The sequence below is a fragment of the Halichoerus grypus genome, chromosome 15 (genome assembly GCF_964656455.1).
Source record: "Halichoerus grypus chromosome 15, mHalGry1.hap1.1, whole genome shotgun sequence".
NCBI lineage: Eukaryota > Metazoa > Chordata > Mammalia > Carnivora > Phocidae > Halichoerus > Halichoerus grypus.
Genome location: NC_135726.1, coordinates 43,953,348 through 43,979,412, shown reverse-complemented (window position 1 = coordinate 43,979,412; position 26,065 = coordinate 43,953,348). Strand labels below are relative to the sequence as shown.

At 47.2% G+C, this 26,065-nt stretch overlaps 2 protein-coding genes across 5 annotated transcripts in view; both read right to left on the bottom strand.

The window, feature by feature from the left end:
• WTIP (WT1 interacting protein) overlaps positions 1-7,443 on the bottom strand; it is a 44,172-nt gene extending 36,729 nt beyond the window's left edge. For all 3 annotated transcript variants that reach the window (XR_013444437.1, XR_013444438.1, XM_078063771.1), the window contains exons 1-2: positions 6,757-7,443; positions 1,389-1,490 (exon numbers count right to left, since the gene is read on the bottom strand). Coding sequence is in view for 1 of the 3 variants with exons in the window: in XM_078063771.1 (XP_077919897.1) it covers positions 1,389-1,490; positions 6,757-7,426 (772 nt within the window). In the remaining 2 variants the exon portion in view is untranslated. The remainder of the gene's footprint in view (positions 1-1,388; positions 1,491-6,756) is intronic.
• Positions 7,444-14,940: 7,497 nt separating this feature from the next.
• UBA2 (ubiquitin like modifier activating enzyme 2) overlaps positions 14,941-26,065 on the bottom strand; it is a 37,985-nt gene continuing 26,860 nt past the window's right edge. For both annotated transcript variants that reach the window (XM_036108489.2, XM_036108491.2), the window contains exons 13-17: positions 24,650-24,805; positions 23,211-23,307; positions 19,043-19,148; positions 17,334-17,470; positions 14,941-15,791 (exon numbers count right to left, since the gene is read on the bottom strand). In XM_036108489.2, the coding sequence (XP_035964382.1) occupies positions 15,610-15,791; positions 17,334-17,470; positions 19,043-19,148; positions 23,211-23,307; positions 24,650-24,805 (678 nt within the window). In that variant the 3' untranslated portion in view covers positions 14,941-15,609. The remainder of the gene's footprint in view (positions 15,792-17,333; positions 17,471-19,042; positions 19,149-23,210; positions 23,308-24,649; positions 24,806-26,065) is intronic.

The following is a 26,065-nucleotide window of genomic DNA, read 5'->3' as shown; positions in this document are numbered from 1 at the left end:
GGAAACCCAGCCAAGCTACTCATAGGGCCTGAGGCACTAGATCAATCCCAACCTGAACCAGCCCTATCTCTGGGCTCCCAGTTCATTAAGCCAAAAAATATTTTCCAAGTTTAAGCCTGCTCAGCAGCTTCTCTGTCATGCCCAGCTAAAAGCTTCCAGGAAATAGTGGATTCAATTCATGGAGTATACATGGGAAGACACAGAATGGGCACTCCACAGGGGTCCAGAGGACAACCAACTCAGACTGACGAGGCTTCCAATGGAAATTCAGTAGGAAGCCTTATATAATGGAGCCTCGGGGGGTGGGGAGGGGAGTGAAGATATGATGAAACAAGCCAATACAAGGGGGAAAAAAGGTTAAAAAAAGAAAGAAAAAACTCCAGGAAAAGTAAAAGACTATAAGGGGGGAAAAAAAGGTGGGGGGGGATGTAATCACAGTATGATTTTTGGCTCTGCAGTGAATTTTTAAATAGCACCCAGTCAAAGTAACATAAACCTGGTTGACTGACTTAACTGCAATTTATGATGGGAGTACACTGAGAAAACGGGCAAGAGAAACGGGCAGTGTAAGAACCTGTTCCTCATCTGTCATAACAAAAGTAAGGCTAAAAGGGACACATCCCTGCTTGCGCTAAATAAATAAATAAATAAATAAATAAAATCTTAAAAGAAAAAAGAGCAGTGTATGCTTGTTACAGATTCGAAGGTGTCTACTAGATTCTAGAAATTGCTAAAAAAATACCAAGCGGTTGCCGCTGGGGAATGGGACCAGGAGTGGAAAGATGAGCGGTTTTTTGCTATTGCAAAAATAGCTTCTCGGGTCTACCTGACTTAACACTGTGCACGAATTACACTTGTATAAAATAAAATATTAAAATGCTTGTATAAATAAATGAAAGACATTTACTTGGGGACAAAGCCTGAAGGAACGGTAGTAGAATTGAGTGTAGATTTATTAGGCTGATTGGGTAATAGCTACTTTTTTCTTTTTAGAACTCTGTCTAGTTACATTATAACATTTATAGTTTATACTGTGTGTCAAATTGGGACAAAACGTAAATTGCAGGGAAAAGAAGTATCAGCCCCACACCCAGGCAGCCAGGAGACCTCAGCAGCCTGCACAGGACGGAGGCCCCAGCGCCGAGGGCCCCAGGGGCAGCCTTTCCCTATGGCCAGGAACCTCTCCTCCCTGGTTCCACACCTCCCTCCCCGGGGCCCAGCAGACCCCCAGGGGCCTGGGCCTCCCAAACAGTCCAGGCCCGGAAGGAAAGGGGCTACAACTCAGCCTCCTCCACTCTCCACCTGGGCCAGAGCTGGTGGCCCGTCTGCTTGGGACTGAGGCGCAAGGGGGTCCGTGGTGCAAGAGGGCCAAGGAAGAGGTTACCCACCACAGGAGTCGCAGGTGAAGCAATCTGTGTGGTACAGGCTCCCCATCGCCTGGCACGCCTGCCTTGCTCCGTAGATGCCAAGCCCACACTGGATGCAGATGCCTAAGGGGAGAGGCAGGAGAGAGCCGAGCTCAGCACCAGGACTGTCCTGACGCTGCCGACCTTGGGCGAACGAACCTGCCAAGGCCTCCGCCGCTCGGTTACTAACGGCTGACGTGGGAACAATACGGGTACCCTGGGTTTTGTGCTCGTGGTTGTGTGAGGATTCAAAGAGGTAAGGAGAGCACCCAGCACAGAGTCAGGGCTCACCAACACCGTCCTTGCCAGCAAAATGTTCATGACACGCGGGGCGCCTGGGTGGCTCAGTCGGTTAAGTGTCTGACTCTTGGTTTCGGCTCAGGTCGTGATCTCAGGATGGTGAGATCGAGCCCCACGTTGGGCTCCGTGCTCAGTGCAGAGTCTGCTTGAGATTCTCCCTCTCCCTCTGCCCTTCCCCCTGCTCCCATGTGCTCGTGCGCATGCTCTCTCTCTCTCTCAATAAATAATCTTTTCTTTTTTTAAGAATTTATTTATTTGAGAGAGAGGAAGAACAAGCAGGGGGAGCAGCAGAGGGAGAGGGAGAAGCAGGCTCTCCGCTGAGCAAGGAGCCCAATGCGGGGCTCGATCCCAGGACCCCGGGGTCATGACCTGAGCCAAAGGCAGATGCTTAACCGACTGAGCCACCCAAGCTCCCCTATTAATGACATGTTAATACTAGAAAGTCATTCTGAGCCCCTTCACCAGTGACCTGTTCTTGGGTTGACACAAAATCCTTTCCACTGTCTCTGAGCCAGAAAGAATAAAGAGCACACAGGCACAACCAGGGCAGGGTCACTGAACGCCCCCCCCCAACCACCAGCCCTGCTTTCCTCATCTGGAGCAGGTGAATCTATTCTCTTGTTTAACCAGCACGTCGGTCGACTTGCTGCGCTGCCACATGCCCACGGCTGAGGTGCTGGAGATTCTGCCATGCACCAAGAAAGTCCCCAGCCTCAAGGAGCCCCTGCGCCCGTGGAGGGGGACAGATGACAACAGGTAAATAAGTGCTATGGAGGAAAACAGGGCTGACTGAGTATCTGAGTGTGTGAGTTTTAAATAGGATGATGAAGGAGAAGGCCCCGGTGACAGGCTGGCATTTGAGCTAAGGTCTAGAAGAAATCAGGGAGGAAGGTGCCATGCAAGCATCTGGGACTCCTGAATGGAATCGAGGACCACCCCTAGCAGTACAGTGCCCAGCAGGTAGGGAAGGGGAGGTAAGGAAAAGGGTGAAAAGCAATGCCAGGGACCCAGAATGTGGGCCACCAGCCCGGAAGTCCCCTTCAGTTACCCAGGGTCTCCCACACCCCCCAGGGCATGAAGATGGGCTTCTAGACCCTAAGTCTGCTGGCTGCTCCAGGACATGCTGCCCTTACCCTCTCTCTCTCCTGCTTTCTCCCAGATCTCTCTCGTTAGCATTTAACCACGCTGAGCCTCTCGCCCATCAGCGCTGCCCCAAGTCAAGAAAGCTCAGTCCACACTCATTCGTCTCCTGACTGTGCAGACCTCTGGGCTTTCCGTCCTCACCCTGCTCTAGAGGTGGACCGGCTCCTCCTTTTTCCTTTCCAGGATCTGACCCACACCTAGCTTTCTGGTTCTTCTCCCATCCCAGCCCTAGTGGGAGCTCCCTGCACTGTCCTGGGCCTCCCATGCCTCGGCCTCCCCAGGGGAGGGAGGGCCAGCTCGGATGCCCTCAAAACCAGGCAGACACGTCAAGGCAGCTGAGGGGGACCCAGGTGAATGGAGAACAGAGCCTCGGCTGTGGATGACTACTGGGTGGGAACGCAGGCCCAGAGTTGCTAAGGGGTCAAAATTTTCAAAAGAAGCTAGAAATCTAGATTTGTATGTGAAAGCTTTCCACCCTGAAATGAATTACTAACTTACACGTTTTGCACATGCAGACACCAAACACACCAGGCCCGCAGGTCTCCACGGGTGGCTGTACCCGGGCTCCCGGGGGTCCCACCCACGGCTCAACGTCTCACCCCCTGCCGAGGGCTCCTGGCGCTCTGCCCCAGCCCAGACCTCTCCCCTGAGTCACGGATCCACCTCCCAGCTGGCCCCAGACCACTGCAGGTCCGGAACAGAGCTCTGGATTTCCCACAAAACTGCTCTTGCCTCCGGGTTCCGGCTCGGGCAACAGCACTTGCGCGTATCTGGGTTTCAGGGAGCATCTAGGTCTACCCTCTCTTTGTCACCTCCAACGCTGAATCTCAGCTCCTCTGTTGCCTAATTGCCACTTCATTCCCTTCCCCTCACTTCCACTGGCCTGATTCAACGTCACCAATTCTCATCCCAAAGGCCATTTCAAGAGCGTCCTCAACGCCCGGCCCAACAGTCCATCCGGCAAACTGCTGCTAGACTCATCTTTCTAAAGTGAAAATGACCAACCGCCTCCCCCTTAGCCTTGTCCATCTACTCCGAACACCTGACCTTGTCACTTTCCTAAGTTACCAGAATCCGTGGTGAAGAGTGGAAGTCAGTCGCCCCGTGGGAAGCAGGACGGGAGGCGGGACAAGAGGGGAGGCTATGACTCTGTATGATTCATTTTTGCTTCTTTTTGCTTTTTTTTTCTAAATACGTGCTTGCATCACTTTAATAAAAAGACACTGAAGAAAGAGAACCAGGAGCACGGAGTCCACACAAAATTCAGGGAGTACAGCATTTCGGAGAGAGCGGACTCCACCTGTGGGATGTAACAGTGAGAGGCCAAGGCCTGGCAAACACCGGCTGGGCTTGGGTGTCACCAGGGTCCTGTGCAAGAGTCGGCTCAGTCCCATGAGGGGAGACAGACAGCTGAGGGGAGACTCCAAGCGGGAAGGGTGAGCATGCAGCGAGCCTTTGTGGCCATACAAGGGTGGGTTTGCTTCTTCCTCGCCTTGTTTCTTTTCTTTTCTTTTTAATGGAAGACGCTTTGTATATCCTTATAACCAAAGAAAAAGGGCCAGTGGAAAGAGGAAAGCCGAAGGTGGAGGAGTTGGGGGCTGGAGGGGAAATGACTGTGGTCCTCAGCTCTGGACGTGGACTTGACACCCTGAGGTAAAAGGCAGCCTGCAACTGCGGACCTCAACTTTCTCCGCAAAGTCTAAAGCAAGCGCAGGAGCCAGAGGGACAGGAAGATTGTTGAGGGAATAAAAGAGGGAACGGACCAAGGCTTAGGGCGACGGGTGGTGTCCAGAAGATCACAGGGGGTCAAGACCATCACCCCACCTCCCACCCCCGGTATAACAGCAAAAGGGTGCTGGGGCACTGATTCGGAGTCAGGGGTCTGCAGGGCAGAGGGGATTCGAGGAACCAGAGAGTGAGACCAGGTGGCAATCAGAACTGAAGACCGCCTGAGGAAGGAAAAACAGGGTGTGGCCCTGGGAGGAGGTGGCTCCAGAGAAGGGAGGGAGGTCACCAAAGTTAGAGGTTCTGGGGGAAAAAAAAAAGGTTCCGGAAGCCCGAGGCTGTTGGCTGGCTAAGGGCGGCGGAACTTGGTGAGGAGACATGGGAACGTTCCAAAGATGTCAATGAACGGAGAGAGGGACCAGGAGGTCAGCAAGTGTCAGGGCCAAGGAGAAGGGGGGATGGCACAAAGAGGAAGAAACACACGGAGACAGCCCTTTTGGGCTCATGCTACCTGCCGACTTCCTTTTGCAGAACTATGCATTATTCAAGTTGAATTGGATGAAACTGCCCCTTTTTAGAGCTCCCAAACTCAAATTATCAGCACTAAGTTATCAGCAATTCAAGCAGATAGTTGCCCATATTTTTATAAATTAGGAAAATGTTACCTAGATCTGGTTTCCCTTGGAAAAAAGAAGACCCACCATCCCTCGCCTCCCACTCCTCGGTGGCTCCCATGGGCCCCTTTAGAAAGGATGACCCACCAGCTTCAGCTCTTCACTCTCCCACTACCTGCTTGGGTCTGGCCACCTCAGCTTCACACAAAGAGCCATGAGCAGCTGCGGAGGCTCACAGAACCCACCCCGCCCTGGGCCCTGCAGTGCAGGGGGACAGGACACAGGCAGTCTCGCCTGGAGAGAGCACAGGAGTGGTTTTCTTAAGAAGACCACCGCAGCTTCGGCTCCTGGCACCTGCCCAGCAGGAGAGGCAACAGCTTCCTGACCCATCTCTGCGCTCCCAGGCCACCCGACTGGCAGCCGCAAGACCTACCAAACCACACATTCTCACCCCAACTCTCCAGATGGGCCTGAAACCCTTCCGGACGAGCCCCCTCCCAAAGGCAGACCGACCCTGTGGCCCAGACACTCCCTTCAACACCTGAGCCCTCCCAGGTTGTCACCCTGGGCGCAGAGTGGAACAAAGCGCATCCTTACTCGCCTCCCTTGGCCCACATTCTTCCTCCTGCCCGGAATGCCCCCACCTAGTCTGTCACATACAGCCTCCTCCTCCCTCAGGATCCAGTTCAGGGCGGTCCTGAGCTGCTGCTGGCTGGAATGAATGCATGAAAGATACAAACCCCTGGGCAGCCTCCGTCCTGCTGGGCAAGATAAGCACTCCCACCCCCGCCCGCTCAAAGCCAGGTGCCTCCGCCTTCCTCCTTATTTATCATTTATCCGTAAGGGAGGGAGGGACCGCAGTTAAGAGTCCTACGAGTTATCCAAAGAACTTTAGGGATGGGGAGGCCAGGGTCAGACCGGGAAACAGAGGCTGTCAAGAGACTGGTGCGCTTTGCAACTGCTGCGAAGCAGGACTCCCTTTGCAAACAGCCCATATACGCTGCACAGCCCAGAGCGAGGACAGCCCAGTGTGACCGGCTTGGCCCCCTTACACCTCAGGGTGGGCTTCCCCTCCCTCACACACTCTGCCCCCCGTCACTGCCATTACCAAAGCTTCGGGTCAGGAGGGTCCCGTGGTACCTGGCCCAGTCCACCTCCCTGCTCCTGTCCACTCCCCACACTGCTGGGGGTTACGGGAACACCAGCACGGCGGGGTCCTGCACTGCCGATCACAAAGCGCAATGCAGGATGAGCAGAGGCAAGCGCTAAGGATGAAGAAGAAATGATCCGAAAACGGCTAATTCCGCCGGCCGACATGGCTGGTTCCTCAAGTGAAGAACAGTGAGTGCACCAACTTGGTGCACTTGGCCAGAACCCCTTCCTCGGCCGGAGACTCACAGGCGAAGTCGCCGCTCTAAATAAACCTCGGACCCTGCGGCGCGCACTCACCCCCCCACCCCGCCCCCCGCCCGGCCCCTCCGAGACACGCTTTTCTCCGCGCGGCCCACCCCGACGGCGCCGGGGGGCTCGGGCCGGGCGCGGAGGGCGGCGCGGCCGGGCTCGCTCACCGAAGTAGTCCCGCGCCGTGCGCGCCTCCAGCGCCCGCTCCAGCTCGCGGGTCAGCGCCTCCAGCCGCCGCTCCGCCGCGCTCGGGCCGCCCTCTCGGCCCGCGGGCAGCTGCAGCGAAGGCAGAGGGAAGGGGGCCGGCCCCGCAGGCTCCGGGGAGCGAGTCGGCGCGGGGCCGGCGCCGGGCAGGAGCAGGTCGGCGTAGGCGCCGGCCGAGCCGCGGGAGCCGAGACTGGACACGCTGGAGCGGGCGCTGCCCACCGACGGCGGCCCGGGGCCGGGGCGCGGGTCCGAGCGGCCGGAGCGCGGGCTGCCGTGGCGCTGGTCGTAGCCCAGGCTGATGCCGCTGGAGCGGGCGCTGCCGCCGCCGCCGTCGGAGCCCGCCAGGCTGGCCCGGGGGCTGCCCGCAGGCTGCGCGCTGAGCTCGGGGGCCGCCGCGCGCCGCGGGCCTCGCTCCCCACGGCTCAGTCCGTCCGGCCCGGCCTCGGGGCCGCCGCCGCCGCCGCCGCCCTTCCCTCTGCGGCCCAGCGCCTGCGCCGCCTCGTCTCCCGGCCCGGGCCGCGGCCCCCGCCGACCCCGGCCTGGAGAGTCGCCGCCCGCCTCCAGCTCCCGCAGGGCCAGCCCGGCCAGGAGCAGGGCCGCCTCGTCCGCGGCCGCCCGGGAGCGCTGCATGGCCCGGCCCGCCGGCCCCGGCGCGTCACCTCCGCCTCCGCTTCCCGCCGCCGCTCCGGCCGCGCCGCCGCATCGTCCGCCCCAAGCCCGGAGCCCGCCCCGGGACCCCTGGGCGCGGGGCGGGGCGGGGCCGGCGCCGGGCCGGGGTCGCTCCGCCGGCCACGCGCGGTCCGGGGGCCGCGGCGCTCCGCTGAGTGGCGCGCGCGGCGGAGGAATGCGCGCTCGGAGGCGCCGGGCCGCGCCCCCTCCTCCCGGCGGCCGCGCGGGGGGCGGAGGGACTCCTTTGTGGGGGCAGGAATGCGAGGAAGGAGACGGCGCTGCGGCCTCTGGAATGTGGGGGAGTGGCGGCGGCGGCGGCGGCGGCGGAGCGGCGGTGGCCGCGCTTCGCCGGGCGCTTGGAGGGGCGCGGAGGCTGGGCCGGGACGCCGGGGCGCGCAGCCGAGAGCCGGCCTCGGGGGCCGAAGCGGCGGCAGTGGCGCGGCGGACCGAGGCGGGCGCCGCCGTGCGCCAGGGCCGTCGGGCCTCTGGAAAGGTCCCGGATTCCCGCGGGCTGAGCTGGAGGCGGCTCCCCGGGTCCCGGCCGGAGTAAGAAATACGAGCAGTTGACAAACGGTCCCCACATCCTCCCATCTTACTAACCAGCGCCGCCAGGGTTTCAGGCGCTGGGCCGGACTAGTTCAGCCCGGGGCAGAAGCGCTGCTCCCGCTCCAGGACCCGGGAGGACACTGTGCGTCTCGTGCAGATGGGCCCCCCAGGACCTCGAGTGACCCCCCGGTCCCCCCAGCCCGCCCCGGAGCCATGAGGCTGCGCATCGGGGTCGCGGGGCGGGGGGTGGACTGCCTGGTGGGGAAGGCGCCGAGTGCTGGAAGCCGGGGTTGGTTGGGGACTGGTCCTCCCGCCTGGTCGCTGTGCGCAGGCCCCCAAGGCCAGGCCAGGCCGGAAGCAGGCCTCAGGCTAAGCCGGTGGACCGGTGAGCCCCAGATGTGGCCACCCAGACAGGCAGTCACGAAGAGCTGCGAGGACACCCCCTTTTTCCAGCACCTGCCTTCAGGGGCTCGGGTGAGGCACCAAGGAGGCTCCTGAAAGCACTTGGGCTGCCACAGGTACTGGGACACGGTGGGGCCTTGGGAACCACACTGGGAGGGAGGGGCGGTGAACGACAGGTAACTAGGGCTTTGTCCCCCAAAATACAAGCGACAAAGTCCGTGTATATTTCAAACAGCTTGTAGGGAAAAGCAAACCGTTATCTGCCATGACCTGGTGGATTCAGGAAAACGACTTGAGTGGAAGGGTTTTGTCTCTTTGGAGGCACCCCCTTCTGCTCAGAGAATTTCAGGAAGGTGCCCACGGTGTGGCAGGGAGCGGGGATCCTGAATGGGGGACTGTGTTGGCGCAGCTTGACCACAGAGGACCTCTGGCCTCAACATTGCTGAGAAGCCTGCAGTGTGGCCCATTGTCCTCAGTGGCCGTTTGAGCAGGGTCTCACCCGGCAAGTCCTTCGCAGCGCCCCTCGGATCTTGCGGAATTCCAACCCAGCCACCCACCCAGCCAGCCAACCAAGCTCAGGGTGCGGGGGGCAGGCACAGGTGGATGCATACGTTTGGGGGAGCAAATACCCAGAGGAGCCATCCCACGAGAAATGAGCTCCACTCTGAGAAAAGAGGAGCAAATTAAAATCGACAATGAAATACCACCTTTCACTGACCACATTATCTAATATTTAAAAATGGAAACATTGGCAAGACTGTGGTGAAACGGGCACATATTTTGCTGGTATGAGTGTAAGTTGGTACATCCTGTCAGGAAGAACAATTTGGTGGTATTAACAGTGTCATAAACAAAAACACTCTTCTACACAGTAATGCTTCAAGAATCTGTTCTAGAGAAGTAATCCAAACTGCAGATAATGATGCAAGCATAAAAGTGTTTATCGTGTTATTTATGTAATCTATACAGTCCTAGGATGTCTAGCCTCCTGAAAAGGACCTCTCTGCCTTCAAAGTAGTTCTTAAATAACTGTTTCATCCCCACCTGCCCAATTAGAGCTTTTAACAAGATTTTAACAGTCTATTGGAGTCCGCTAAGTAACAATATATAGGGTCAGCTAAAACACATTGCTTACCCTAATGGTAATTAAGTAATTAATAACAAAGACCCACCAACAGAAACGACCCAAAAGGCTTGCTTTCTCACTCCCCAGCCTCTGCTGATGCCTTTTCCCTCCTCCACTGATGGAGGGATGTTCTCCGTGTTCACCTCTCTCTTTGGCCTTTTTCTTCCTCGGTCCAGTGGTGTGCTGATAGGTGATTAGCAAGCAGTGCTCTTGGGGGAGAATTGTACTAATCAGGAGCCCTGGTTTATAGCATTTACCAATACCACTGTGGTGAATTTCAAACCACCAACATGGTATTACTGCAGAGAGCGGGGAAGAAATGGATATAATCAGCTCTCAGAAGCTAGTATGAGCTGGTTCTAACTACCTGGATTATGCTGTTAAAGTTTCACAACGGAATTGTGGAGCCTCTGGTCCTATCAGCCTCTCAACCAGAATCTTCCCATTGTCTGGGGATGGGGACACACTCAGGAGGCTGGAACAGGACATGTTCAGGCTAGTCTCACACCAAGTCCTAAACCATAGTCTTTTCCTTGTAGTTCTCCAGAGGCCAATCCTACCCAGACTGTCTACACTAATGGTGGTTTAAAGATTCCCCCTCCTGTCTCTCCTTGTAATCTGGCTTCCACCAGACCCCCTTATCTGTCTGTAGTGTTTGTATTGTCTGGACCCCAATTACGGACACGAGTCAGGGGTTTTCCCAGTCTTGGGACACACTCATGCCAATCAAGTGTGGCTGTTTACCTTGGGTTCCTAGGGAAGAGGGATGGTACACAGCCAAACACCATATGGGGGTTTCTGGGACCCACTCTTCTTTCTCTCCCTCAGCCTGCAGCAATCTTTACCCCTATAACATAGTACTTCCTGGGGAGAGCAGCGGGAAGTCTTTCCCCTGAAGCCCACTGGTACCTCTCCCAGCTCAGCTCCTAAGGGCCAGTTTCCCCACAAGGTGTGTGGGCTCTCTGATGCTCCTCTACTGGCAGGACATCTACTGGGAGCTGTGCCCAAAGGGATTTTTCCATCCTCTCCTTTGAGGCCCAGCTCTCTCAACCAGATTGAGTCCGCCAATTTCCCCTGGTCCTGGTATCCCCTTTGGCCTCTTCGGGGGAAGAGAAGGGTCAAAGCATTGACATCTAAAGCCATGGACAGGCATGGTTCCCCGAATCTAAGAATGAGGGTTAGGATCAGATAATTTCAGCTTGCTTCCTTCCTGAGGGTGGGAGTGGCCACCTCGGAAGGACCTTCACTTCCTTGCCCCGAAACCTTATCCTGCATCCAGGAAAGGGAATTTATACACAAACTTTGTATGTGGTGATCACCCCAGCGACCTGCAGTTCCATGGGGTGGGACATTTGGGAATGCTGATTTCTACAGCTTTGTTACCACATTTTTGAGCAGGAGGTTGGCGTTCATGACTTTTAGTGCTGCTGGAAGCTGACGCTGGGACCAATTGGGAAGCTGGGAGACACACAGGATCCCCATCCCACCACCTCTTGCTGCCATTGGTAAGAAGTTTCTGTGAACACCAGACCTTAGTGTCTTACTGCTTTCAAAGGTTTCTACCCAGGCTGGCAAGGTTGGCACGGTTTTCTAAGAAGTGTAGTAGCATAGTGCAGAGTAGGGATGCAACACACGTTTACAGAATGAGCGAATGGCAGTGTGCACAATGCCTACATTTTTCTGAGATTGACTGGATTTTTTTTTTTTTTTTTTAAGATTTTATTCATTTGAGGGGCGCCTGGGTGGCTCAGATGGTTAAGCGTCTGCCTTCAGCTCAGGTCATGATCCCAGGGTCCTGGGATCGAGTCCCGCATCGGGCTCCCTGCTCCTTGGGAGCCTGCTTCTCCCTCTGCCTCTCTCTCTCTCTCTGTCTCTCATGAATAAATAAATAAAATATTTAAAAAAAAAGATTTTATTCATTTGAGAGACAGAGAGAGCACAAGCAGGGGGAGGGGCAGAGGGAGAGGGAGAAGCAGACTCCCTGCTGAGCAGGGAGCATGACTTGGGACTTGATCCCAGGACCCTGGATCATGACCTGAGCTGAAGGCAGACACTTAACCATCTGAGCCACCCAGGCGCCCTAGGTGAGATATTTGTAAGTGAAGGGGCAAAGACAAAACTGTCATCGAGAACATTTCTTGTTTTGTCCTGCTCAGCACTTTCTCCTTTCTCTGGATTTCCTTGGGGAGCCATCCCTCCAGTCTTCCTCCATCTGAGCCACCCAGGCGCTCCAGTGGATTTCTAAAGTAAAAGCCTGAGGATCTACTTGGAGTATTTGTACATTCTAGTAAAAATTTTCTGAGTCTTTCCCTATGTAAGTCGTCACTTGTTGCTAAGATTTAATATTTTTTAAAGCTGAGAGACATTTAACAAAACCCTCAAAATGTTATTTTACCAGGAAAACGTTATTTTCGGGATATAGTCCAACTTCAGAGCATCATCATAGTCCTGTAGTTCAACTCAGATGATCTTTTTATTGAGAACAGTTCAAAAATTTCTCAAATAAACTTTTGGCTGGAATTTATTTTAAATTAGATGCAGGGGGAAAAGTTCCCTGTGTGCAGAGTGCAAATAATGTATTTCCAGTATGAAAGGGTCTATAAAAATACTTCTCTAAATATATCCTCCCGCAAATGGTCAAATGGAGATTCCAGGAGGCCTTTACCCCCTCCCCAAGTCAGTGACTAGAAACATGTCATTTTTTCTTCCCTAACTTCTTTGGGTTTTCTTTTACTTACTTTGTAAGTTTCTATTTTCTGTACATTACAAAAGGCTAGTAGGAAGCTTAAATTTGCCAATGTTCCTTGGCCACCCATGGGCAATTTCCAGGAAGAGGAACATCTATTATGAACCAAATGTTTTCTGGAACTTCTAAGTGAACCATTAATCTACCGGGAGCAACTTGGCTCTCTTCTTAGTTCTCTGGAGGCTCAAATGAAAGAATTCTTCCTAAGTCACAGCCTAGCAACAAGGATGAACAAAGCAGACTTCATCAATGTTGGACCCAGGAATCACTGCAACACTTGTCCATGCCAACTTATATTTTTAATCTTTATTGCCTTTCTGATTTAAATCGTAAGTATCCATTACAAAACTTGAAAGTCACATAGGCACAGAAGGAAAATACAGACTATATATATATATCTCTCTCTCCACTTTTATTACGAAAGTTTTCAGAGAAAAGTTGGATAGTACAATGAACAACGTATATAGGCTCCACCTAGATTCAATAAATGTTATCTTTTTCTTCCTGTATTGTGTATTTTGCTGAGCCATTTAAAAATTGTTATGAAGCTTCATCCCTAATATTCGAAGAATAAAGACACTGGCCTACGTAAGTACAAGGGCATTATCATACCTAAGAAAATACTTCCATTATCACTTTATCCCATTTCCAAATTTCCAATTATCGCAAGAATTGCTAGTCATGTATTTTGCACTTGAGTTAAGAACGTCCCACATTCTGTACTTGTTTCCTCCTAATGTTGTTTAGCTTTTTCCTCTACACCCTCTTTCCTGTCAGCTGGAAGTTGGGTCTAGCTGCTGCATTAGGTTCAGGTGAACAGATTTTTTTCTCAGTCCTGTTGTAGTCTTCATATCATCTCACTGGGAAGCACACGTTAAGGTGTCCCCGATACCAGGTTTGAGTATGTGATTACAGCGGTGACAGATCAGTCCATTATCAAAGGTGGTTGTTTTTTCCTTGGTGAGTTATCTGTACAGCATTTGAACACTGTAAAGATTCTGTTCCTCAACAGCCTGTTACTTGGCTGACTGATTACACTGATGTCTGCCTGATTGATTACTTACGTGGTCAGGCTCCATATTAAAACACTGAATCCTCTCGTACATGCCAAGTATGCAGACTCATCTTTGGGACAACAGACTAGATAGGTAAGCTTGGGTCAGCAGACTGTTCCCATTAAGGCTGGAAGATGGTTTGTCAGACTGTATTTCAGGGTAGAGCTGCTGGGGAAAGGCCCCTGACGAGCTCTGCATCTGGCTCCCCAACTGAGAAGACAACTCGCACGGGAAAACCACAAATACCAGGCCACATCTAAAGCGTGTCCATGCTCCAGGGGCGTGCAGGCAGCTTGGATCTGCTTAGTCTACATGGGCAAGACCCATGTATTGGACCTGCCTTGCTGATAAACCCTGATTTTATAAAAACAGGTTTAAAATGGACAGAACCTGCTGGAAAAGGTAGTAATAGAGTTGTTGCAGAGATAAAAACCACTGGTCTGCCAAAACAGAAACCTATCTCTGCAGATCAAACTGGCTCTTACTGCTATTTATGTACAAATGGGAAAAAAATAAAATATACAAAATGCTGGAAACCATTTTGACAATTGAGTCTACAAGGGCAGGGTTAGGTTTTAGGAATGGAATTTCAAAATTGAAACATGATCACCAGTGACCAACCAGTTAACTGAAACATTTCTGAGAGGTGGAATTCCAGAATATTTCACCATTGTCTGTTACACAGTTCTGTAATTTTGAGATTTTTTTTTCTGGAGGAAAATGGAACATCTAAAAATCTAAAGGCAAAGTGAACCTCACGGGCTCATATAGTTGTAGGTGGGGCTTCAGTTTGCCCAGTGCTGTATTGAAGGCTGGAAGTCAGTCCATCCTGCAGGCATGAAGCGGCATGCTCCTGAGGGCTGAGTCTTGTTCAACATTTTTCTGAAGGCTTTGATTACACGCTGAATTTACAAATGATACAAAACAAGGAGCAAGAGTTAATAAGCTAGATGGCAGAGTAAGAATTATACAAAGTGGAACAAAATTTAATGAGTTAACAATTTGAAATTTAATTGACTGTAGCCACAAAACCACCAAAGGCTGAGGTATCAAATGGGGTGGGTGGGGGGGACAGCTTCAGGGGTTTCTGTTATCTGAAAACTCAAGGCACATCTGTGTGAGGAGAGTACCCTAAGGGCCAAGGCCCTCTGAGGTCCAAGGCGGAGACATGGGTGCTGATCCATCCAGGGCTGGTCTGGCCACTTCTGTAGGCTGGAGTTGGACCCTAAATGGTATACTCAAGAAGGGACTCTGATGAATCGGGGGTGGGGGGTGGGGAGGGGCAACCCAGAGAAGACTGCAGAATAAGGAAGACTCTCCCCTGCTCTGGAATCTCAAATCCAAGGTTCTAAGTTCCTGGGGCTGGGCAAAGATCACTTAATGTTCTCAACAGAAGGCCAGTTGTTTACAATCCAAACTTAAAAAGTAACACTGCCATAAAAGCTTTATTTTAGAAAGTACTTATCTATGGCAAACAGTGGAGATCATTTAACCTTCACATCCATTATGAGTTAACTCTTTAGAAGGAAAGAATTTCGCATGCCTGCAGTAATACATAAACCCAGTAAGGCAGCAGAGACGTGAACTATGCAGGCATGTGTAACAAGTATGCAGATGCCATTTATTTGGTCCATAAGTACAGTATAGTCGTATTTGAGTTCTACAAAACATCAAATATAAATAACCTGAAACTGTAACAATACACAAAAACTGGCTTCTTACACAGACATACCAGGCAGTACAAGCTGAAAACTTGAGTAAATTAACATTGTTTTACATTAATATACATAGTGCCAGTTAACATTTAAAAACACATTTCAATGCATAGCACTTGATACTTCTTTGAATCTGTTTCAGTCAGTTAAGAGTATGAAAATGGTTAGATCTAGGCTAAAAATAATTCTTCTTCTAACCAAAAATAAAGGCATAATATTTATAACCAGGTATCAACTTTACTAAACGACAATATTTTAAAACTGTTAAATGATACCTAAGGGTATTTACATTAAAAAGGCAACATGCATTGTGTTGTTTCATCTCATGACTGGTTATGCACACACTTTGTTCAAAGGGCTTTAAAACTATATTCCTACTTTCAATACAGCATACCGCAGTGTTTCTAATTGTTCTAGCAAAATGAATGCTTGCTTTCAAAGGGAGCAGAATCATCTTCAAGTCACTGGTGTCAATTTTTTCCCTTTGGAACAAAGAACATAACAAATAACCTGGTTCTGCCCAGTAAGAGGGTTCTGTTTAGAAGCATTTCTGTTCAATCTAATGCTATAACATCATCAAGCTCTTCTGTCTGTTCTGTGCGGGACCTCTTTGCACTGATATTCTCTTTCTCATCTAATTTCCTCTTGCGACTTCTCTCTTCTTCACTGATGTCAGCATTATTTGAAGGACCTTCTTCATCTGAATCAACTATGAGCACATCATCTTGCTCTTGTGCTTATTTCAGAAAAAAAGGAAAAAATGGTTAAAAGTGTGGGAGTTATGAGTGATTTACTAATATTTTATGAAAGCGAAAAGCTGGCATTTCTAATATATACCAAACTTAAGAATGGTAGGCTACCCTTAGGGAACCTTCACTTTATACATGACACATTTCTGTACTGTTTTAATGTTTTCTGTAACAAGCACCGATTTGTTTTCTAATCTTAACAAAAAATTGTAACAAGCATTATAGAACTCAAATTATTATAGCTCCTTGTTTCTATTTCTCCAACAGAAAAGGGGAGGGTGCATATCCTAATACTGGTAGTGGTGGTAATAGTAATAAAACAACAACAACAACAACATATATATAGCACTTACAATGTGCCAGGAACTGTTCTGAGCACTTTGCATATAACAACTCATTTAATCATCACAACAACCCTATAAAGAAGATAACATTATTATCCGTTTTCCAGAAAAGGAAACTGACGTACAGAGATTGACTTGCCCAAGGTCACACAATAGCAGAGGATGAGGCCAGGATTCAAATCCACGCAGTGGGCTCTACTGTGCATACTCATAACCTTACACCACAGCTGGTTTTGTGTACCACTCCCAACCCACCCTCCACCCCCGCGCCAAAGCAAAGGCAGAGTACCTACCTATCTTACTCATTGCTATTGCCTTCCAAACCGACCCACAGTAAGGGATCAATCAATTCACATTTCAAATTATGGTTTCTGAAAAACTACCACAGTCCCTTCCTCACAGGAAAATGATAGACTTTTCTATTTTTGTAGGAGGAAAAAGGTCATGACCCCATGGCTCATAGGTGGACCACACTCTAGCTAGTCTCAAAGTCCATCTTTAAAATTCTCAGAGAACGTAAGAACCAAGAACAACCATATTCCAAAGAACACCAAAGACACAGGGTTAAAGAAATGGAAACAAAGAAGTAAAAAAAATTGGTAACTTTTAGTTTCCTGAGTAAAGAATGAAGGGAGGGGGGCTGTTGTGGGATGTGGGTAGGTAGGAAACATCCAAATCTGAGCACACAGTAAAGCACCAAGCACTAGTACTGAAAACCCAGGGAAACAGAGCCTCTGATGCACTTTACCAAAGTCATAATGGTTCTGAGAGACTGTGAAATGCTAAAAATCCTATACTTACAGCATCTGTTCACTCAAAATAGTCAGATGCATTGATTTGTTTCCCCTAAATAAAACAGGTACCCCAAATCCAAAACTACTACTACAAAGAATGAAGTATCTTCATGCACTAGTAAATTCACGGACATTTCCAGTTGTAAAAACCCACTAACAAAAAAGAACAGTTCCTATTTTCCATAAGAATTTCCCCTAGTCTTTAATGTCTTCATTGGTTCATATATTCAGAGCTCCATTAAAACAATCAATGCCAAATCAATACACACCTCTAATAGTCCTATGGATTTCTGTTTTATGGTCAAATTCATAAAATAATCACAGTTCGTTTCTATATAATGGCCTGCTTGGTGGATAATTAAAGTGCTGGCTGGCTGGGGCCATGACTCACCAGTGGATGTGGAAGGCTGAGCTCCATCGTCACTGCCATTGGTTATGCTTTTGGCAGCATCTTCGGCTTGTTTGGGCCCCACTTTTTCTGGGGCATCACCAACAACTTCAAATTCAACATCCTTCCCTAGGTCCTCACTGTAAAAGAACAACACACTGTAAAACTGGGCCACCACAACTACTGACAAAAGCAAAGGAACAACAGAGACAGTGCTCCTCAAAGCTCTAAGTGCAAGTACGATGTACACACCAAATAGATCCTGATTTTCAAAGAACTAATAAAACCAAAAATAAGACTGCACATAACAAATTTTTGGGATAATTCAAATGGTCAATACCAATGCCCCTTCAAATCAAGGAAAAGGTCTTTAAAAAATATTAACACAACTTTTACTGCTAGAGCAGAAACTGGAGTTCAAAACTCTGTGGCCCAAACTAGCTCTTAGGCATTATTTCTTCAGCTACCATGTTTAAAGATTTACACACTCTACTCTGCTCTTGACCAGAGCCATTTGGTGTTTTAGGAATAGGGGGGTTACATGGGCTCTGGGTTTCCCATCTTTACCAGCAGCACCCTGCTTTGGTAATGAGTTCCCAAAAACATGTATGAAAGTTTAATGCATGAAAGTCAAGCAAAAGACTTACATGTTATAAGGGGGGGTTCTGTTCCCAGAGAGCTAAAAAATATGATAAAAAAAACCCTAATTATGCCTCCTCTTTAGACACCATCTGATATATTTCCATTTTATTGTACATGTCCTTCCGTTGTTTTTTCTTGTATGATTGAACACAAGCACACCACCGGCATCCAATGGCGTCTGAGGCGAGAGGTCACTCCCCAGCAATATCCATCTTGGACTCAACTGTCTAACTTTGTGAAAGTTGTACCTATTACTACTAACTCACATTCAGTTTTTCCTGTCATTTTACGCTTTTTATAAACCAAGCAAGTACATAAAATGTGATATTCTCCAAACAACTACACAAGCTTGAAGTTCATAGAGAGATGGCAATATTGGCAAAACAACTGGATGCAGATGGCAACCCCCTTCATGTTTGTTAGATGGTGCCCAAAAGTCTAAGTCACTGTGTAGTCTGGGTCTATCAATGGGAGCATGCACAAAAATGCACCTTATTCAACAGCTAACCATACCAAAGTGGAGGACCATCTCATTCTAACTGTTACATATACGCAAATATTCTGTAATGCAAGCACATGAATGCTTTTTATAAAAATAGCAGGACATTAAATCGAAAAGAAAAAAATACATGATTCAAAAATCTCTATAGGATAATTTTTAAATGTCTTGTTATTGTTATACACCACAAATGAAATATCTGTCTAATGGGAGGAAGATTTCTTCTTTTCTTCTAATGAATCTTTAAAATAATAGAAGTTTTTATTTTAGTTCAATTATCAAAATGAATTCACTTCTGATTCAAATGTCTGGATTTCTACCTTTTCTAGATCTTTCTGATTAGACACTATGATGACTTACCCTTCAATATTTTTTGCCTATCCCTTTTGTTTTTGAATTCCCAAATTCTTCTGTAGGTCAAGCCTCAGGGAACTTAGTAGCCAACTCAAGCAAATATACTGCATGGTTTCAAACGAACAGTAGGGCTTAAGGGTAAGAAAACATTTTGTCTTCACTTTAAAGTTTTTATATTCAAATAATTTCTTACACTTAAAATATTAATAGTTCCTACCTATGAAGGATGTTGATCAATAAAGTGTAGTCCTGAAGGAAGTCATCTGCTTGAAGCCGGCTCCCATTTCTAATTCCAAATTCTGACAGCTTTTTGTGATTATTAGCTAAGAAATTCGAAAGGAATTTAGATACTTCAGTTATATATTCCACTGGAGCAATCCTATTAATTTAAAAAAGATTAAACCCCTACTATGAGCTGAATTCTGTTGCCCCCTAAAATTCCTATGTTGGGAGTCCTAACCCCAGCATCTCAGAACGTGATTGTATTTGGATAGTGCTTTTTAAAGAGCTGAGTAAGTTGTAATGAGACTGTTAGGGTGGGCCCTAATCCAACCTAACCAGAATCCTTGTAAGAAGTCCCTCAAGAGAAACCAAACCTGTGGACATTTTGATCTTAACGACCTGTAGCCTCCAGAATTATGAGAAAATAAGTTTCTGTTATTTAAGTCACCCTGTCTGTGTATTTTGGAATGGTGACTCTACCAAACTAATTCACTAAAATATTAGGCACTTAGAAATTCAGCCCTGAATGAAGAATACTCCAACTACTAAAACTGCTTAAAAAGAACCAAACCGTGTGGAGTTCTGACAACATTCTCCCATTCAAACCAAATTAATCTGGAATCCTGGAGGAGTTGGAAGACAACTTTTAGAGTTGTTCAAAATATATTCTACTTCCAAAGAGGTTATCCATGACAACTTCAACAAACTACTTTTCAGCAAATTCTATAATTCAGAAAATGAGAAAACTTTGTTGATTTGAATGGATTTTCCATTTTTCAACATTTCTCAATGACGAGCCTACGGGACCTCCCCTATCACTCCAATCTAGTTTTAGCTTCTACATGTCATTTCTGCACAGTGCCTAATACCCACAGCATTTAATAAACCTTTGCTACATGGATTATAAATATTCCAATGAAGAACAATTCCTCCAATCAAACTTTTGATGTCACACCACCTCCTCCTATTTCTGAGTCTTTCTGCCTTAACTACCCTTTCTCTCCTGCACGTTCAAATGCTCTTCTCTCGACCTGTAAAAGCACTCAAGTTATCACTTACAAAACTGCTTCCTCACTTTGCTCCCAGTTTCACCCCCTCTTCACGACAGACTGCGCTTTATTGAGTATTTGCTCCATGAGGGGCACAGAGTGTATAGAACCTGTTGACCTATGTAGTGCCTGGCACATACTAAGTAAACTGTATTTTAAATTCTAGTTATCATTAAATTTACGTGATTTTTCTATATGATCTAGTAATCTTTTTCTTTGTTGGTTTTTATAATTTCTTTTGTCGCTTATAAGGAAAATGCTTAGAAAGGATCCTCCCTCCTTGAACCTGAAACCCAGAAACTACTGACAGTTTCTAATTCTTTTATAGATTTTTTTTTAAATTTTATTATGTTATGTTAGTCACCATACAATACATCATTGGTTTTTGATGTACAGTGTTCCATGATTCATTGTTTTCGTATAACACCCAGTGCTCCATGCAGTACGTGCCCTCCTTAATACCCATCACCGGGCTAATCAATCCCCCCTCCCCCCTCCCGATTATTATTTTTTTTTAAGTAAACTCTATGCCCAATGTGGAGCTCCAACTCATGACCTGGAAATCGAGAGCCGCATGCTCTACTGACTGAGCCACGGGGATGCCCCTGCAGGTTTCTTATTTTAACTTTTTAATCTACCTGGAATGCCTTCAGAGAATTATAATTCCTACCCACACTTCCATCCTCAAGTCCTTTCTCACATTCTCCACTCACTACAAACTCCTCAGACCCAACATGTTTGAAAGAAAAATAGTTACTGTGCATTCATTCTATCCTCGTCAACTAGCACCATCTCTAAAGCCAGAGTCATGGCGGCAGTCCTGTACCAGCCCAACAATGCCACTTTTCCTCACCTGGCCCCTGAACTCTGACTCCAAATCTCAACCATGACATCTGCTACTGCCTCAGGAAAAATCCCTCGTTACCTTCATTTTTTCCTCCCTAAATAGCTCCCCGCTTCCTCTTTCACATGCCTAACCCGCCCCCCCGCCCCCCCCCGCAGACAATGCTAGAAGTTAATATATTACTTCCCTGCTTAGAAGCCTTGGTGGTAGCAGGACACTGGGGGAAGAGGATGACAAACACATGTCACGTGTACGCCACAGAAAGCCCTCTAGCTGTGCCACCACTGCTAAGCCCGCAGCACCCCACTTTCCACTGAAACAAATAACTGGCCATTCCAAAAGCCGTTTACGTTTGTAAAGGCTGCTGATTCTGTGCAAGTGCAGATATTGCCTTCTCTGCCCAGAGGGCCTTTACATCTTTAGGAACTGGCCCAGGAGTCCTTTCTCCCGTGACCCTCCTCTCTTCACAAGGCTCTAATTCCTACCTTATACGTCTGTTCCTATAGTTATTTCTTAGACTGTATTAAATCCACTTGTTGATCATTTCTCCTCTCCTTCCAGGCTCTAAAGTACTTCAAGACAGGGACCACTGCCTTACTCATTCTTGAATTATAAACACCTAGGACTATACCTCTAACACAGAAGGACTCTAAACATATTTGAATAAATGCTAGCACCCTCAGTAGCACATGTCTTTTGTGGAAAAGGGCCAGAGATTTAAGCCACAGAGATTCTTGACCTGTTTCCATTTTTGAAGTCCTAGCATTTGAAAGAGCTGGCCAGAACCACAGAACCAAGGAGAGAATGTATAGTCATGGATAAACTTTCTCTGTGTGTATGAAGACAGCTGGCTAAAATGGGGCTTAAATATTCAACTAGATTTCTTAAAATAGACTACTACCTATCCAAAACACGGCCTCGAATTACTCATGACCTAGTATCTCAAACATTTTCTTGACAAAATCTACAGTCAAGAATCCTGACACTAGGTTTTAATGTAAAGGCTTGACATCTGAATAACCTCATGAGGATATGGCAAAGTGTCCTGAATAAATGACCAATGAACAAATGTGTGAATAAATACATCACATACTTGGGGAAAACTGCCCCCAGATTTTTAAAGTAATGGTACACTGACAAAATTGGGGATGTGGAGAAATCAACTAAAACAGTAGCCCAAAGAGATGAGCTGCCAAAGTGACCAAAGAGGTATGGGAACGTAGACTAGTGCAGTCTGAAGGGGAATAACCATAACTAATTCTAAGAAAGCTGAAAAAGAATCAAATGCATCATACTTTTTACAATAAATGCATTAAGAAAAGGGATGACTTGCTTGCATTTTTAAAAAAAGATTTATTGGGGTGCCTGGGTGGCTCAGTCGTTAAGTGTCTGCCTTCGGCTCAGGTCATGATCCCAGGGTCCTGGGATCGAGCCCCACATCAGGCTCCCTGCTCAGCGGGAAGCCTGCTTCTCCCTCTCCCGCTCCCCCTGCTTGTGTTCCCTCTCTCGCTGTGTCTCTCTCTGTCAAATAAATAAATAAAATCTTAAAAAAATAAAAATAAAAAAATAAAAAAAAAGATTTATTTATTTTAGAGAGTGCACAAGTGGGAGGGGCAAAGGGAGAGGGAGAGAGAGAGAGAATGCCAAGCAGACTCTGTGCTGAGCGCACAGACCAACACGGAGCTCAATCCCACAACCCCGAGATCATGACCCGAGCCCAAACCAAGAGTTGGACGCTTAACCAACTGTACCGCCCAAGTGCCCTGACCTGCTTAAACTTTTGAAAAGGGAAGCCTAGAAAACCAAAAGTGGGCACTGATTTTCAGCATTACTTTCTGCTCTATAATGGGCTATCAAGGCTTCTTTCTCTACTCCTGGACAAAACACCTAATAGCCTTAAATTACCCTTCCTACCCTAACAGCCAGAGCAATCTTCTCATTACTAATTCAGCTCCCAGGATCCATGATACAGGCAAGGTGGTTCCTTGTTAGTGAACAAGAGCATCATGGTCACTGTAAACCTGACTATGCACTGGGTTCTTGAGAAACAGTCCCTGAGATACCCTGACAATACGGGAGTCCCCAGACCTGGAACTGCAGTGATCCCAGCAAGGCAGTGCCACCTAGGGAGAGCACTTCCATGACCAAATATTGCTCCATCAGCTGTGATACTGAGTAACGTGTATAGTAAATGGACAAACTAATGTTACTTTTTCATGTATACAGTTTCCACCCAAATGAGGGGAGTGAATAAATGCAATGTATGATACCTTCTGTCTCTCCCTCTTCTGAAGATATTAGGATTGTTCCTTTCCCATCTTCAATTTGGACATCTGGTGCTACCATAGCAAATTTTTCTTTCACTATCTATAAGAAATAAAGATACAAAATATTAATATATATATAGCTAAAGACCATAAAAAAACTTAGACATTTTTTCCATAAAGGCTCTTACTTTCCCCTTCCATTGGAAAGAGGCAAAGTCGTTCGTCAAGATACCTCAGGACATGAAGGAAAGCACTGGAAATTCACCCAATTACTCCATGCCCATGCTGCCCACCCTCATGTTTGACCACTGATGAAGTTCAGATAAAACTTCCTCCAAATGGGAGATTGCGAACTCTTGATTGGCTTAGTATTTTTTCTTCCCTACAGATGAGGTACTGAGCTAGACACTTGGCATATTTCATCTTAGTCTCTATGCCAATCCTCTATTTGCAGATGTTTTATAGATGGAAAATTTCTCATTAAAACTGATTCTTGGATAGTCTTCCTCTTCCCAAGTTCCATCTCTCTTTAAATTCCAAGACGGATCACGAGTGATGATAATCTGTCAAATCCTAGCTGCTCTTAAAAATAACAGGAATTCTCTAAAGGTCTGATTATCCCACAAATAGCTGGCTTGCTTTAAGCTCAAGAATGACTACATACCAACTATAATTATTTCCTAAGAAAGCAGGGGGGGCAATCACCCTCTGCTGGCCAGTTTACCAAATCCTGCTGCTTCATCAAAACATAAGCTCACATCAATCTGCCCTATGCAATCAGTTCTGGGAGAAAGGCTATTCCCTCTCCAGCAGTCTAGGCCACAAGGGTCTATCGCCCCCATGTCATATAAATATGAAACATGATGATGGGGATTATCAGAGAGCAATCTGAAATGATCCCAGAAGTGGGAAGTGGCACCCATTTGGGCCATTCTAGCCAACTTAGAAGGAACCTAAGGATTAGACCACATCCTCAACTTCCATTTCCTTCACTCCAGAGCTCTACTACTGGTGAATCCAGATACACAAACGCAACATTTCATAAAAGGCCAACTTAACACACCACAGTCAGGGATATCGCCTGTCAGGAAACACAGAATTTACACACTATCTGGGAACAAAGTGTCTCTTGCTTGCCAAGAAACCATCACCTCTGTACCACCTGTGGGGCATAGTCCACCCAAATTCATCTATTCCCTTCTGGGATGTGAGGCACATACTCTGGAACCACAGACCAAAAAAATCCAGTAGCAACCCAGATAGTAAAGTAACGTAGAATATGAGAGCAACACACCTTAGTAGTCAGAATCTTTCAGAATAATTACGCGGCTTTTAGTTTGTTATCACATTAACACTATCAAGCAGAAGGGAACCTAGGTTTCCTGTTTTTAGAAGAGGAAAATGAACAAACCTTGTGGAAGAGAACCAGCCCCTGCACTTACCTTATCCTGTAATGTGAGAACAGTCACTTTATGGACATTCAGCCGAACAGTCACCTCTGGCTTGCTGGCACATACGTAACAATTAGGGTTAGGACGATCCAGTGCACAGGGCACAAGAAGCTTCTTTCTTGGGTTTGGTTGTTTATTCAAAAAAATCTTTGGAGGAGAAAAAATACAAGCAGAAACCACAAATCAGTTACAATACCACACAACCTGAAGTCTACCATCTTGTTTACTGTACAGCCAATAAAAAAATAAGTATTCCCTTCTAGATGGGAAAAAACATAAGGAAAATCATGGCCTTTTTAATAAGAGACTGATTTTTCAACTTTCTTTTCCAATTAGCTACCATGTGAAAGGCTGTGCTTACTGAAAAGAAATCTTGTACTAACGACTCTAAACTATTCTGCAAACTAATTTACAAAAGTAAAGGCCTAGCTGTACTCATCCCTGGTATCATTAAAACAGCTTTTGGGGGTCTTCCCAATTAAGGTTGTTCTTATCAATTTTAAGCCAACTTCTCAATAGCAATACACTTATTTCTCCAATTAATGGTAACGCTTTCACAGATGTATGGAACCAATGTACTGCCTTTCTTTTCAAGTTGTCTATGATGATTACGATATTAACATTTATATAATTATGAGAAAAAATAATGTACTTCAGGCAATATTAGCACCTATTTACCATTTCCCTAGTACCCAAACAAAAAATAAAAGCCAATGCAAATTTTTAAAATTGCACTAGAAAAAAAAATGCACTGAAATTTAAAAAGGCCCCAACTTCATATTTCTACAGAGTTTGGTGAACACTAGTAAGATTAATACAAACAAATGTCAGATGAACACTGGAAGCAGATATACAAATTCTCATTTCTTGATGACCATGTTAGGTGTGGCACCTGCTAAGATGACTTAATTCTAAAGAGGAACCCCATGGATTCCCCAACTTTAACGAAGTCAATCCTGCGAGAGGCAGTAAGTGCTGGGAGGAGGACTCCTGTAACAATAGTACTGCTAGCAGTTAATCACTATACTGGCAGGGCCAGAGGCAGGGTCCAATTGGAGAACAGATTTGATTGATCTTAGGCTTCACTGGGAAGGTAACTGTGCTAAGGGAAATCAACAGTCAGGAAAACAAATGCTAACACCATTAACATACAGGCTAACACTATTACTCTGTCCTAATATTCACTTCGTAAGTGTGAACCAAAAAATCCAGACATAAACATCATTAACCCAAGAGAGGGACAAAGCTAAGTAAGCAAAGAAACAAGAAGGATATTATAGGATACGGTAGACATTTTAATAAATTCGACGACAGACTGGCAGTAATTCTACAGTCCTTCACTCCAAAATTTCATGAAAACAATAAAAAGTTTGTTTCTTAAAGTAGGCTCCACACCCAGCATGAAGC